Source organism: Crocodylus porosus, unplaced genomic scaffold (assembly GCF_001723895.1).
Source record: "Crocodylus porosus isolate Cpor-Errol unplaced genomic scaffold, CroPor_comp1, whole genome shotgun sequence".
NCBI lineage: Eukaryota > Metazoa > Chordata > Crocodylia > Crocodylidae > Crocodylus > Crocodylus porosus.
In genome coordinates this window covers 152721647-152734301 of record NW_017728886.1, presented here as the reverse complement: position 1 = coordinate 152734301, position 12655 = coordinate 152721647, and the positions used below count along the sequence as shown (strand labels likewise).

General features: G+C 44.5%; 1 protein-coding gene across 1 annotated transcript in view; it reads left to right on the top strand.

Moving 5' to 3' along the window:
* The first annotated feature begins 8577 nt into the window (after positions 1 to 8577).
* The window catches only part of GCM2 (glial cells missing homolog 2), a 7007-nt gene continuing 2929 nt past the window's right edge, over positions 8578 to 12655 (top strand). Inside the window, exons 1-3 of the mRNA XM_019556714.1 lie at positions 8578 to 8676; positions 11258 to 11510; positions 11948 to 12060. Of these exons, the coding sequence (XP_019412259.1) occupies positions 8578 to 8676; positions 11258 to 11510; positions 11948 to 12060 (465 nt within the window). The remainder of the gene's footprint in view (positions 8677 to 11257; positions 11511 to 11947; positions 12061 to 12655) is intronic.

Below are 12655 nucleotides of genomic sequence, written 5' to 3'. Positions count from 1 at the left end.
AGCCTCGGAGCTAATCGCAGAACAGTGAATTTACCTCGGGTATAACGAATTTGGGGGGTAAAAAGGGTCATCACATATGCTGAACTGATATTTTCCCAAAATAAGATATTTTCATCATTCAGCAACCCTGCACTTGCTTGCCAGCCTTTCTGCATCAGAACTCTCCTGCTTTATGAGAAATAGAGTCATCCATCAGTAAAGGGAGAGAAAGATTGTGTTTCTCAGAGTTTAAGCACGTGCCTGTCTGCTGTAGTTTCCACTTCAAGCATTTAAATCGGAGTGGGCTTGTGTCATTGTTCTAATTTTACTGTTTATGAGGTGTTAAAATGGATCATTTTCTTGTAAAAAGAAAGACTTCAGATTTAGAAGAAGGTAGTTCCCAGACAAATGTGCAAAAAGTGTTGGAGCCAGAGGAGCCTCAGTAGTGAAAGTACAAAAACTTCACAGGTTCATAAAGCAGGTAGCTACAATCCCAGTTAGCTGGCTTTCCAGTTTACAACAAACAGAAGTATACTTTCATTACCACTTTATGTGATTTGCAGTGAAATATCGTCTAACCATTGTATGAAGCACTCCCTTCTGAAAAGGCCCCTTCATACTAAACATCCTGATCTGGAGGACAAATCAATAGATTTTTTTTCACAAGAAAATGTGAAAGTTTGGAAAAATCAAGTGCTGCTATGAAATTGTACTCTGCGCTCCCTAAACAGGCTCTACAAGCTTCATTTGAAATCGTACATATGGTGGCAAAAACAAAGAAACCATATACCATTGCTGAGAACCTTGTTATTCCTGCTGCTATTAGAATTGCTGAAATCAGGTTTGGCAAAACAGAAGTAGATAAAATTAAAACCATCCCACATTCAAATGACACCATGACAAGAAGAACTGATGACATGGCAGAAGACATAATTAAACAAATTTCAGAAAAAAATCATCCAAAAAAACCCAGTTTGCTTTACAGATGGATGACTCTACAGATGTGTCCAACTATGCACAGTTGATGATGTTTGTCAGCTACATTAACAAGCAAGGAATACAGGAACAAATATATGGCTGCAAACAATTGGACACAAAAACAACGAGAGGACATTTTTAAGATCTTAAATGAGCACATTGTAAAAACTGGATTGTCATGGGAGTGGTGTATGTCTGTGGGCAAAGACAGAGCAGCAACAATGTTAGGTCAATGAAGTGGTCTTGTTGCTAGTTTAAAAGCTATAAATCCTTCAGTCAAGTGGAACCATTGTATTATCCATAGACAGGCATTGGCTACAAAGCAACTGAATGAAGATTTAAACAGGGTGCTAGGAACGGCTGTGAAAGCAGTAAACTTCATAAAAGTGCAGGCTCTGAATTAATGTCTTTTCCGATCGCTGTGCCATGACATGGTATCTGTACTTCTTCACACTGAAGTTTGGTGGTTGTTGCATGGAAGGTTGTTAAATCGCCTGTCTGAGTTGAAATATGAAGTTACTGTCTCTCTCAGAGATATGAAATCTGAATTCTTACAGCATTTTGAAGATGAAGTATGGATTTGCAAGTTACTCTACCTTTGTGACATTTTTGATAAAATCAATTACTTGAACCTTCAGCTTCAAGGATACAACACAAATATATTTACCTTGCATGAAAGTATATATACGTATACTTAAAATATAAGAGCTTTTAGAAAAAAGTTGAGGTTCTGGAAAAATCGAGCTTTATGTGGAAATTTTGTTTAATTTCCACAGCTCTCAGAGTTCTGTGAAGAAAATGAAATCCCTCTGAATGAAAGTGTGAAAGAAAATATTAAAGAACACTTGGCAAATTTGGAGTCAAACTTTGAACATTATTTCCCTAATGTTAAAGAGCATGAAGATCCACAGAAACTGTGGATTTTGAATCCATTTAATGACAGCGCTACTGAACAAGCAGGGATTCCAGAAAGCATGAAGGAAAAACTTTTTCAGCTTTCCACAGACAGTATGTTGCAGAGGATGCAAAGCATGGGACTGGGTGACATCCCTGCATTTTGGCAGAAAATGAAATGGGAATACCCACAGCTAATGAACGTGTTTGTCACAGAGCTTCTCCCATTTGCCTCAACATATTTGTGTAAAACCAGTTTCTTACACTTGACTTGGCTAAAAAGTAAAATAAGAAATCATTTGTGCCTGGAAAATGATCTGATAGTAGCAATAAGTATTTAAAAACTGAGATTTGGTTTCTCATTAAATCCAGCTCTTACAAGAACTCATTTTTATATTATTTTGTTAAAACTAGCAAAAAGTCCAATCCAGTCCCCGATTTGTAGAACAATTCTAGAGGGAGAGTATCAGTTCCAGTCACAAAGATACCTATGTTTAGGGCTTTATTAATATAAAAGTTTGAGTTATATTATTTTTACTGTTCTATACTTTTTATGATTCATGGGTTATTTTCTTTCAACAACTGTTGTAAAATTCAATAAAAAAGAATAAATCTTAAATTCTGAATTGTTGTACACCTGTTTATGTGTGTGTGCCTCCATGTCTACTTGACTGTGTGTGCGTCAGCATGTCACTGCATGTGTCTGACTATGTCATTGTGTCTTTTTATCTCTGAACTACAGGTCCAAACACTCCATACACCCACTGCCACCACAGTACTCCTACAGACATACCCTTTTTAGAAAAAGAGCAGCCACAAGCTTCCCTCCTAATGGTCATCCCCACAATTAGGGTTGCCACCTGTTCCCTCTCTCTTCCCCCTTCCCTCTCTCTCTCCACCCTCCCCCCTTCCCTGTCTCGCTCTCTCTCACCCTCTATCCTTGTCTGTCTCTCTCTCATCCTCTTTTCCTCTCTTTCTCTCCCTCTTTCCCTGTCTCTCTTGCTCCTTCCTCCTCTCAAAACTATGGCAAAAAATTGGATGCACCGCACATTGCATGGCACTTAAATTCCCCAGCAATAATTTGGCATGCCATGCTTTGCATGGCACTGGGTTCAGCCCTCCTAGCTTTGGCCAACATCACATCTAGTCCAGGTACATACTTGAGTTGCACACCCCGCTGTAAAAGGTTGTAACACTACCCACACTAGATCGGACATCTGTCATATCATGGCCTTATATACACAGCCCTTCTTCCAAAATATGGCACACATTAGTCTATAAATATAACATCCCCTGGAAAATTGAGTGTTGGGGTGCTTATTCACATTTTCAGAAGTTAGGGGGTATTTGCTACTTAAAAGGCTGAGAAACACTGCCTTAGACCAACAAGGCTACAACCAGGGCTGGACACAGGCATGGGCATACCAGGAGGCCACCCAGGGCCCAGACAGAAAGGGGGCCCCAAAATGGTAATTTTTATTATTATTATTGTTATTATCTCTGGCGAAGGGGGCCCCAATACTAAAAGTTCCCTTGGACCCACCAGGAGTCTAGGCATGGGTGACTGGTGCCTCCTGAGTCGGAGGGGCACTTGCCCCTCCCAGCCACCGGACAGTCAGTGACCAGAGCGGGTCCCCCCATGGCTCATCCCACAACCTGGGTGGGGGGGACCACTTCTTCTGGTGCCCCCACTCCCTGGCCGGCGCTCTTGTTGGGGACCAGCGCTCTCACCTGCTCCCCCTGCCTGGGAATGCTGGCTGTTCAGAGGGTGCACATGCACTCCCGTGCACCCCCTACATATCACTGCTGAGTCAAGGTACAGTGCCAGCTACAAGCAACAGCCCCAAATCCAGCTGTGGTCCTTGCCACAGCAAATTTGCTCTATAGTGTTTCCGTTGTCCAAAAATGAAAGCAAACTAATGAGGCTGAAGTTGTTTTTTTATTTCCAGTTCCTTATTCCTGGTTCCTTTCTGAAAGCTAGTCTACACCCAATTAACACTTGTTATTCATGAATTACACATACTAAAGAAGGGGAATTTCATCAGCAATGTTTCTTGACTAATTAAATTGTAAAATAATATCCTGCCTCAAGGACAGAGCCCTAAATGAAAATCAGATTGGATGGGATTATGGGGCAAAATAGTTCTTGGGCCACCCCAGACTGCATGTCGCTGCCACTGGGGACTGTCCCAAAGAACCTTAAATACAGTCCGACCTGACACAAAGCACAGTTTGGCTGTGCCAAGCTGACAGCTGATAGGCCCCCCTGCCACCCACTGTACTAAGTATATGGATTTGAATGATGAATCGGCTTTTGGGCTGGGATTATGGTTGGAAATAAGGAACCAACTTCAGCATCATTTCCTTTCAAGGCTGCCATGCAATGATACGTGCAGTTAGGTGTGCAAAATACGGGTCACAAAATAATCCCCAGAGATTTAAAATAGGAATCCACAAGCCTTCGAAATCTGGCTGTGGTCTTTCCCAAGTCTTTGCCACAGCAAATTTGCTCTACGGTGTTTCCATCATCAAAAAATGAGAGAAAACTAAGAAGAGCTGACATTTCCTGAGGGTTGCCTTAAGTCTAACGAGAAGGCTCTTGAGTTTAAAAATGCTGAGAACCACTGGATTAGACAAAGATCAACACCCTTCAGAAATAGTTTGCCGGGGGGGGGGTGGTGAAAGGTGCATGAAAGGCCACTAATGGAGAACTGTAAACTTGTGTGCGACAGTGCAGTTTACAACCATGTTGCAAAGAGGCAAACTGCCTGCTTGGGGGTTTTGATTACAATGACTTCCCCAAGCCATTAAAGCCTCGCTTAGATTTTTCAAACAGTCCCGTTCTGTGGTGTTATTTTTGAGTGAGCTTTCTGTGCTGGGAGATCACTGAGTCAGAAAAGCTACACATTCAAAACAACAGGAACAAGGATCCACTCCAGAACCAGCTCTTCCCTGTCCTCTCTGAGACTAGGTCTTTGAGTAGCTGAGTCTACAGGCTAAGTGCAGAGTCCCTGCAAACCCTGTTGGCCTAAACTGGGAGCCACACACTTTGTGGAGCACAGAACAGGCTGCTCTGCAAAGATAGTGCTGAACCAGGCAACATCAGCGCTCCACTGCATTCCCTCTGGTTTTGTGCTGAATAATGCATTTGTCCCTTTTCCTGAGAGGACCCTCCAAGACAGCTAAACCCTAAAGACCTTCCCCACATTGGAGCAGGGAGACATCAATTTCTTTGGACCCAACCCCAATAGCTCTGCCATTTATCATCAGTCAGCACCAGGGTGGGAAATACCTGGTTCATAGGAGCCAGATTACATCACGCCCCATTCTAGATCACACACATCCCCTTGATCCTAGATCATGCACACACATCCCGATTTTAAATCATACACACACACCCCGATCCTAGATCACACATACACGTACTCCCAATTCTAGATCACACACATTGATTCTAGATCACACACACAAACCCTACATCGCACACACGCTAACACATGCACATGCATGCAGCCAATTCTAGATCATACATGCACACACTGATATTAGATAACACTCACAGACATACACAAATACACATACACGATCCTAGATCACAAACACACCTGATCCTAGATCTCACACACACAGCCCCCATCCCAGATCAGGAAGCAATCCCTGCCTCCTGAACCTCTTGCGAAGATGGTGCAGGGCCCCACAGCCCTGTGTCAGTAGCTAGTTGGGACTGGAACATGGTCGTTGCCTGAAAATCGACTTTACCACCCACCCGTAATATATGGCTCACAGGGTACAAAGCGGGCAGTGCAGGTGCCTGAGGGGAAGGGCTTCATCAACAGGGACGGGCCATGACTGGTGAAGCTAAGGGGAAGCAGCTGACCCCTGAGACAAACAGCAAAAGAGATGTGTCACTTGCACTGGTTTCCGAGGAGAAGCAAAGGGTGATGAAGAACACCACTGCAAACCTGTGGAAACTGTCCCGATCTCTTCCCCTGTTGTGAAAATGCGACCACTGAATTGTTTTCCTGCCAAAAGATCAAGCCCTCTTTTCCAGAGTGCACCCACCTTGCTGAAGTGGTGAAGCATCTTTGTTGCTTTACTCCTTTTTTTAAATGAAAGAGGGATTTTAAAAATAATTCAAAAACTTTGAATCGTAGAACGCACCCCCGATCCTCCCCCTCCTCTTGCAAACATCTGGGACCTGAAAATGAAACATCTTGTGCTCCAGTAATGGTTTTTTTCTATTATAAGGTGGGGTGGCCACACCACCTTGAATAAATGCTTGTAGAAAGGGTATGCTTCTGAGTAGCCCAAACCAGCAGTGTCGGGGTTTGGTTTGGTTTGGTTAGTGTTTTGGTTACACCTACACACAGAACAGAATGCACCCCATACAGGGATCATCTGCTGCCTCAGTCTTTCCACGTCCTACCAACCTTCTTTAGATTCCTAGGGGAGCACCCACCTGTGCATTAATGCACCTTTCCTAATGCTTATTAAATTTAGTACCTCCAATGTGAGGTACTAATCTAATACTCAGTAGGCTGTGCTAATGCATAGTAACACATTTGCTTGGTTTTTTAGTGATGCTTAATGCACAGTAGACTATTTTACTGTGCATTAGCATAATGTCACAGTTTTTTATCTGGCACTTTAATGCACAGTAAAACAATCTACTGTGCATTAAAGCGCATATGTAGATGTGCCCCTAGTGAGCTTCTTCAGACAGGTGCAACATCAGAGGGGTTTTCGTCTGTGCACCTCCAAAGAGATTAAGGTCCCCAATTAAGGGCTGCAAAAACAAGCCCCCTGGGCTGGCAGGAGAATTTTGCCTGAGTAAAGACATCAGGAGGCACTGGCCACACAAGAGCAAGACATCAGGGCTTGATTCCTTCCAGCAACCTTGAGATGCAGCAGCTACTAAATCTATCAACTGGATGAGGAGGAGACCGGGAAGAATATTGCACTGAATGTGATGTGTTATCAATGGGTGCTTTGTCAAACCAGGGTTATTATAGTCCCAGGGAAGTAGCAGGACCTGCAAGTCTAACACCAGTCTTTACAGCTGTGAGAGAAAATGCACCTCCAGTCAATAGAACAGCTGCAATATCCACACCACACTCACTGATGAACGGATGCCATCAGAGAAGTCGGGCTGGAAGGGACCCCCAGAGATCACCTAGTCCAACCCCCTGCCTGAGGCAAGATCATCTCTAGTCAAACTAGCCTATATAACCGTCATCTAAACCAGTGGTTATCAATGTTTTTTGTGCCAGGACCCATTTGTAAACATAGATGGTCAGTCCAACCCAGTGCCCTTTGCTTCTGACTTATTGCCCCCCAGCCCCAGCCACCCAGTGTGTGGGGCAGCCCCTTGCAGACTGGAACTCTGCCAGCCTGCAAGGGAAAAGTCAGGTTTCCCCCATTTTTCTCCTTTTAAGGAGAATCCGTTTTAAAAAGTTGGTTGTCCCATGTCTAATCTTTGTTTGCTTGCATATATTCTTGCCACCCACTTCTGGGTCACGACCCACGGGTGGAGAAACACTGATCTAGACTCTACATGAGACTACCCTCAACCCTGACACAACTGCTTTGAACTCATCCGCTGCTAGGATGGGTGGGCGGACCCAAACAGCCGGCACATTTCGCCTGTGTCCATCTTCCTGCGGGCTTTCACCGACTTGCTGCAGGCTGGGCTAAACACAGCCAGGTGGACCGGCGGCCAGCAGAGAAGAAAGCCCTTGAGCTGAATGGGTTTCCGGAGGGGTGGGAAAAGCAGTAACTATTTTACCAACTCGCCAGGGAAAAAGAAGGGGAATTCTGTGCAGCGCCGAGCACCACCTCGCGCTCCCCACAACGGCTTGGGATGCTGTTGAATGCAAGCGGGGGAGCTAGGAAGGGGCTGTGAAAGCAACGATTGCTCCGGGCAGCCGTGCGTGTGGCTGGCCACGGCAGGGGCAGAGCTGGCCCCTGGCACCCGCAGCCACGTGGCCGGCTAGGACTCGGGCAGCCCTCGCTGGCGGATCAATCCCATGCAGCTCCGTGGAGCTGGCACCTCTGCGCTGGCCCCGTGCCTTCCCAGCGGGCCCAGCACGAGGGGGTGCAGGGCGCCGGGGGCCTTTCTTCCCCAGTCTCGGTGGGAACTGGAGCGGATTGAGAAGGGCCGGGGAGGAGATGCTCTTCCTGGGGCCACAACGCTGGCGAAGTGGCATCGACTCCCCGCGAGAAATGCACGGTTAGGGCTTCCACCAGGAGACGTGGGGATCGTCCTTGTTCATCTCCCCAGCCCTGCTCCCAGCAGTCACAAGCGGGGGAGAGGAGGGGAAGGCAGAAACGAGCACCTAGCCTCAGGGAAGGGCAGCAGCCACCGGCCCGCCAAAGTCCCAGAGACCCGCTAAGAGATCCCTGCCCCACTGCAGGGGCCCCGACGCTTAGGGCCCCACGGGCGGCATCCAAATGCCCTGCTGTCCCTGCTCCCCCCGCTCCTTGCAGTTGGTGCAGGGAAGGGAGGAGCCGGCCTGAAGCTTCCCCTCCACCCCAGCCCACGCCCCCCGCCCTCCCCGTCCACCTGCGTTTAACAGGCCTGAGATCAGGGCCGGGTGGGAGGGATCTGGAGGGCAAAGCCTAAAGCCCGGCTCCCTCGGGCAGCGCCGAGCCCTTCAGCACCGCTGCGCCGGACAGGGGCACCGCTTGCCCTTTGCTTCCCCCTCCCCTTTGGGGCCCAGGGCCAGCATGGCCAAAGCCCTGACCGAGCCCTTCAAGGATCCGGACTGTGCCTGCTCCTATGGCATGAAGTTAACCTGGGACATCAATGACCCCAAGCTGCCGCAGGTAGGAACTGGGGGTGTGGGGGGGGAAGGCTGCATCTATCCCCAGCCAGCCCTGAACCAAAGAGGGGTGGGCAGATCTGTTCTTTTCTGGCCCATGAAGATTTATAGCAAAGGGGGAAGCGAGCAAAGGGAGATTAAAAAAACAACACACACTCACAAAAAAAACCCCCAAACAAACCAGGGCTCATCTGAGACTGGGAGACAGCCGCGTGGTGGTGCCTAGTGCCCTGCAGTTTCATTCACAGTAGGTGGAACGTGTGTCTGCCTCCCAAGGGCTGATGCAGTATGTTTGACCAGTTTGGCGATGGCATTAAAGATCAGGCTAACTCCTCTATAACAAATTACTGGGGTAATCAGGCTCCGAGAGCAAGGCTGAAGCTCGAGCTAACACCTCCTCTCTAACAAATTGCTGGGGTTATTACCAGTCACCACCTTGCTTTTCTTGGACCTTGGACGCTGAGCTAAACACATGCCAGGTGGACAGGAGTTGAAGAGCAAGGTGGTGCCTGGTAATAACCCCAGTCATTTGTTATGGAGGAGGAGGGGTGAAATCCTGGGTTCACTGAAATCAGAGGCAAACCTCCCACCGACTTCAGTGGGACTGGGGGTGTGATGTAAGATTGAAGAGAACAATGTTAAGGCTTACAGTATTGTGGTCTGGGTTTACTTGGAAGTTCAAACACTGATGTTCTCCAATGGCACTTACAGTGCAAAGCTAGTTTTAACCTTCTCTCCAGATCCTTAGTATGTTCAGGACTCAGTCTCTAACTACCTGGCTTGACTTTCCAGTTACTCAGACAGTCTTGGCACTTCAGTGTAAGCAGAGGAAATCTATATTTCTCAACTTTGGTAAAGCACAATAACTGCAGGAAGAAAGATCATGAATTGAAGAGCTAATGCTCAGATGCTCAAAGATACTTAGACATCCCCCAGCCAGCCACAAATTCCATTGACTTTTTTATGGTTTGGAATGACTGTTTAAGCATTGGTTTCTGTAAATGTGAGCAGTTATGTTAAGTAAGAAACTGTTCCACTCGCAAATGTAATGGCAAGGTTCTGGCTGAAATCTGACATGGTTTATGAAACAGTTAGTAACCAAAAGGTAGACAAGAGAGAGAATCTGAACAGCTGTGATGAATCATGCTTCAAGTCCAGAGTTTGAACATTTTCCCCCTTCCTAAAGACAGGCTGCTTTTGGCAGGTGCTGCCAGAATTCAACACATTTAAAATGTCTTGTTAAATAGATTTTAATATTGACTAGATCACCAAATAGATATTTTTGTTAGTTTAACCCCCAAAGGCTGGGTTTTTTGTTTTTACTTTTTAACTTTTTTTTTACTCCTAATAATTATTCTGTAATTATTTGGAATTTCCTCCTGCAAATCCTAATAGGCTTAATTTTATGTATGCCAGTAGCTTGGTTTCACAGACAACTCATATGCATAACAGCTCCATCATTATTTTATTTCTCTTTGTTAATGATATAAATCAAATGATTTAAAAATCTCAACCTTTTTTGTACTTATACTATGGTAGACAAATTTTTAAAGTAAGTGATAACATTCCAAGTATAAAATATCCCTCTTTTAAATGACTTTGAGTATATTCTTGCATTACACAGGATGTACATATTTCAACCAGTCAGTATAGTTTTGGTGGAAGGTCTGTTCAAGGCTTGTTATAAAAAATAATAACCTCCAGCATCAAGAAATCATTTTAAGAAATAGTCACAAAACTAAGGCATCTATTCATGAAATCTTGGCTTTTATTAATCTATACATCCACACTCCTGCAATTAAGACAGAGTAAAAGGCGGAGAGCTGGATTCTATTGACTCTTGTGCATCAACAACAGAATTGTCATTAACTTCTAGGTACAGGGACAATCTGTTACAACTTTATAGCATTATTGCATAGGTATCAGTGACCAAAGAAATATTTATTATAGAGGATGATGCATAGGAGGAAAGGAGCCCACCTGATTCTCACATCTAAGCTTCAACTTACAGGACTGACATGAAAAAAAGTCATTTTGTACGGGAATGGAACACATTTGATCTGAAATCACAAAGACGTACAATGTAGAAGGACAGAATTACATTTTTACAGAGGTAGTACAAGCGTAATTTGGCTGTGATGGTCTAGAAATTATGCGGGAGGCAAAGATTTCTTAGACCAGCTCCATAGTTGGGGTAAAGTTAGATAAGCATTCGAATGCAAGCCATTCTTCATCAGGTGAGACCTGCATTTGCAAAGCTTGCATTCAAAGACTTATCTAACTTTATCCTAACTACAGAGTTGGTCCAGTAAAAGATATTACCCTAGGAAATCCTTGCTTCTAGCATTTTGAGAGAGGATCATTTCAGAATAGTCCTACACTTTAACTACAGTAGTCGTTCTTGGTGGTTCTAAGTTTACTGCTGTTCTCTATTATGTTTCACGCCACAGGCTGCAAAGGCTGTCCTGATCAGTGTACATAGAGATGCTCTGTTAATTATATTCTCACTTCTTACCATTCTTCTGTGTCCCGCTTTCTTGCTGTTGTCCCTCCCTGGCAACCACACTTTTGTGATTTCCATGCAGGAGCCCAAGCACTTTGACAGTTTCCAGGAATGGCCAGATGGCTACGTGCGGTTCATCTACTCCAGTGAGGAGAAGAATGCACAGAGACATCTCAGTGGTTGGGCTATGCGCAACACCAACAACCACAACTGTCAGATCCTCAAGAAGTCCTGTCTTGGTGTGGTGGTTTGTTCCAGAAGCTGCACCCCGCCAAACGGCACCAGACTGCAACTTCGTCCTGCCATCTGTGACAAAGCTCGCCAGAAGCAACAAAGTAAGAGAAGTTTGAAGGGCAAAACCCTACACAAGTCTTCTTAACTGGCCTTGAGTTCAAGTCCAGGTGAATCTCACACCCCCAACACAGGCATAGTTGCTTCATCCTACCCTTTCTACTACTGATTAGAGCAGCAGTAAAGACACTGTACAGTATTGGTAGTTCCAAATGTCAGAACTGTTTGTGCTTCCAGGTAGTGCATAGAGATGGGCTCACATAATAGATTTTAGTTCTAGATATAAACAACCATGAAGTCGTATCAAGTCATATAAATTCATATCAGGTGTTGTTATCTGGGCCACACATACTATATCATTCAGCTATGCTTTTTATCTTACATTATCTTTTTGGTGCAAAATACATGAAGTTAGGATTTATTTACGAATCCAGTTAGGTTCTATGTGGGTTTCTTCTAATCTCCTCATCTGGTCTTGCAGAGAAAGTCTGTCCAAACTGTAATGCAGCTCTAGAACTGATTCCTTGCCGAGGACACAGTGGCTATCCAGTCACTAACTTCTGGAGGCTAGATGGCACAGCAATATTCTTCCAGGTAAAATATAAATTTACTTTGGGGGAAGAACCACCTTTTGGGGTCCTTTTCTGGCTCCTAAATATTACCATAATGCAAATATTAACTAAAGTAATATCTACCTTTCTTGGTCAAATGGTTTGAGCTCTATGGATGAAAAGCACTATTTAAGGGCAAAGTACCAATATTATTATTATAACTGTGGAAGCATAAAACAGTTTTGTTGATTATGATATACAATTGTACATGCTAAGCATGCTCAGTACACTGATGCATTTCTCACAAATTAACTTAAATTAAGGGCTAACTCTGTAGTCCTTGCACTTATAAAACTTCCTGTGCTTTTAATAGCACCAACCCAATATTCTTTACAAAAGAAATTCTCCAGCTGAATTTGATGAGTGTTTTTCTTATATAAGTATAAAGTAAAAAATGGGAGAACTGCCTTCACAAGAACCATGATTAGGATTTAAGTGTATACCCTATGGTTTGATCTAAGCCTATTAAAATAACTTTATTTTAATTAATCCTATGAAGAAATAAATATCAGAGATCTGAAATATCAGAGAAATTTCCAAGTTGTCTGGGAAATTCTGACATTTTGAAATTTGAAACA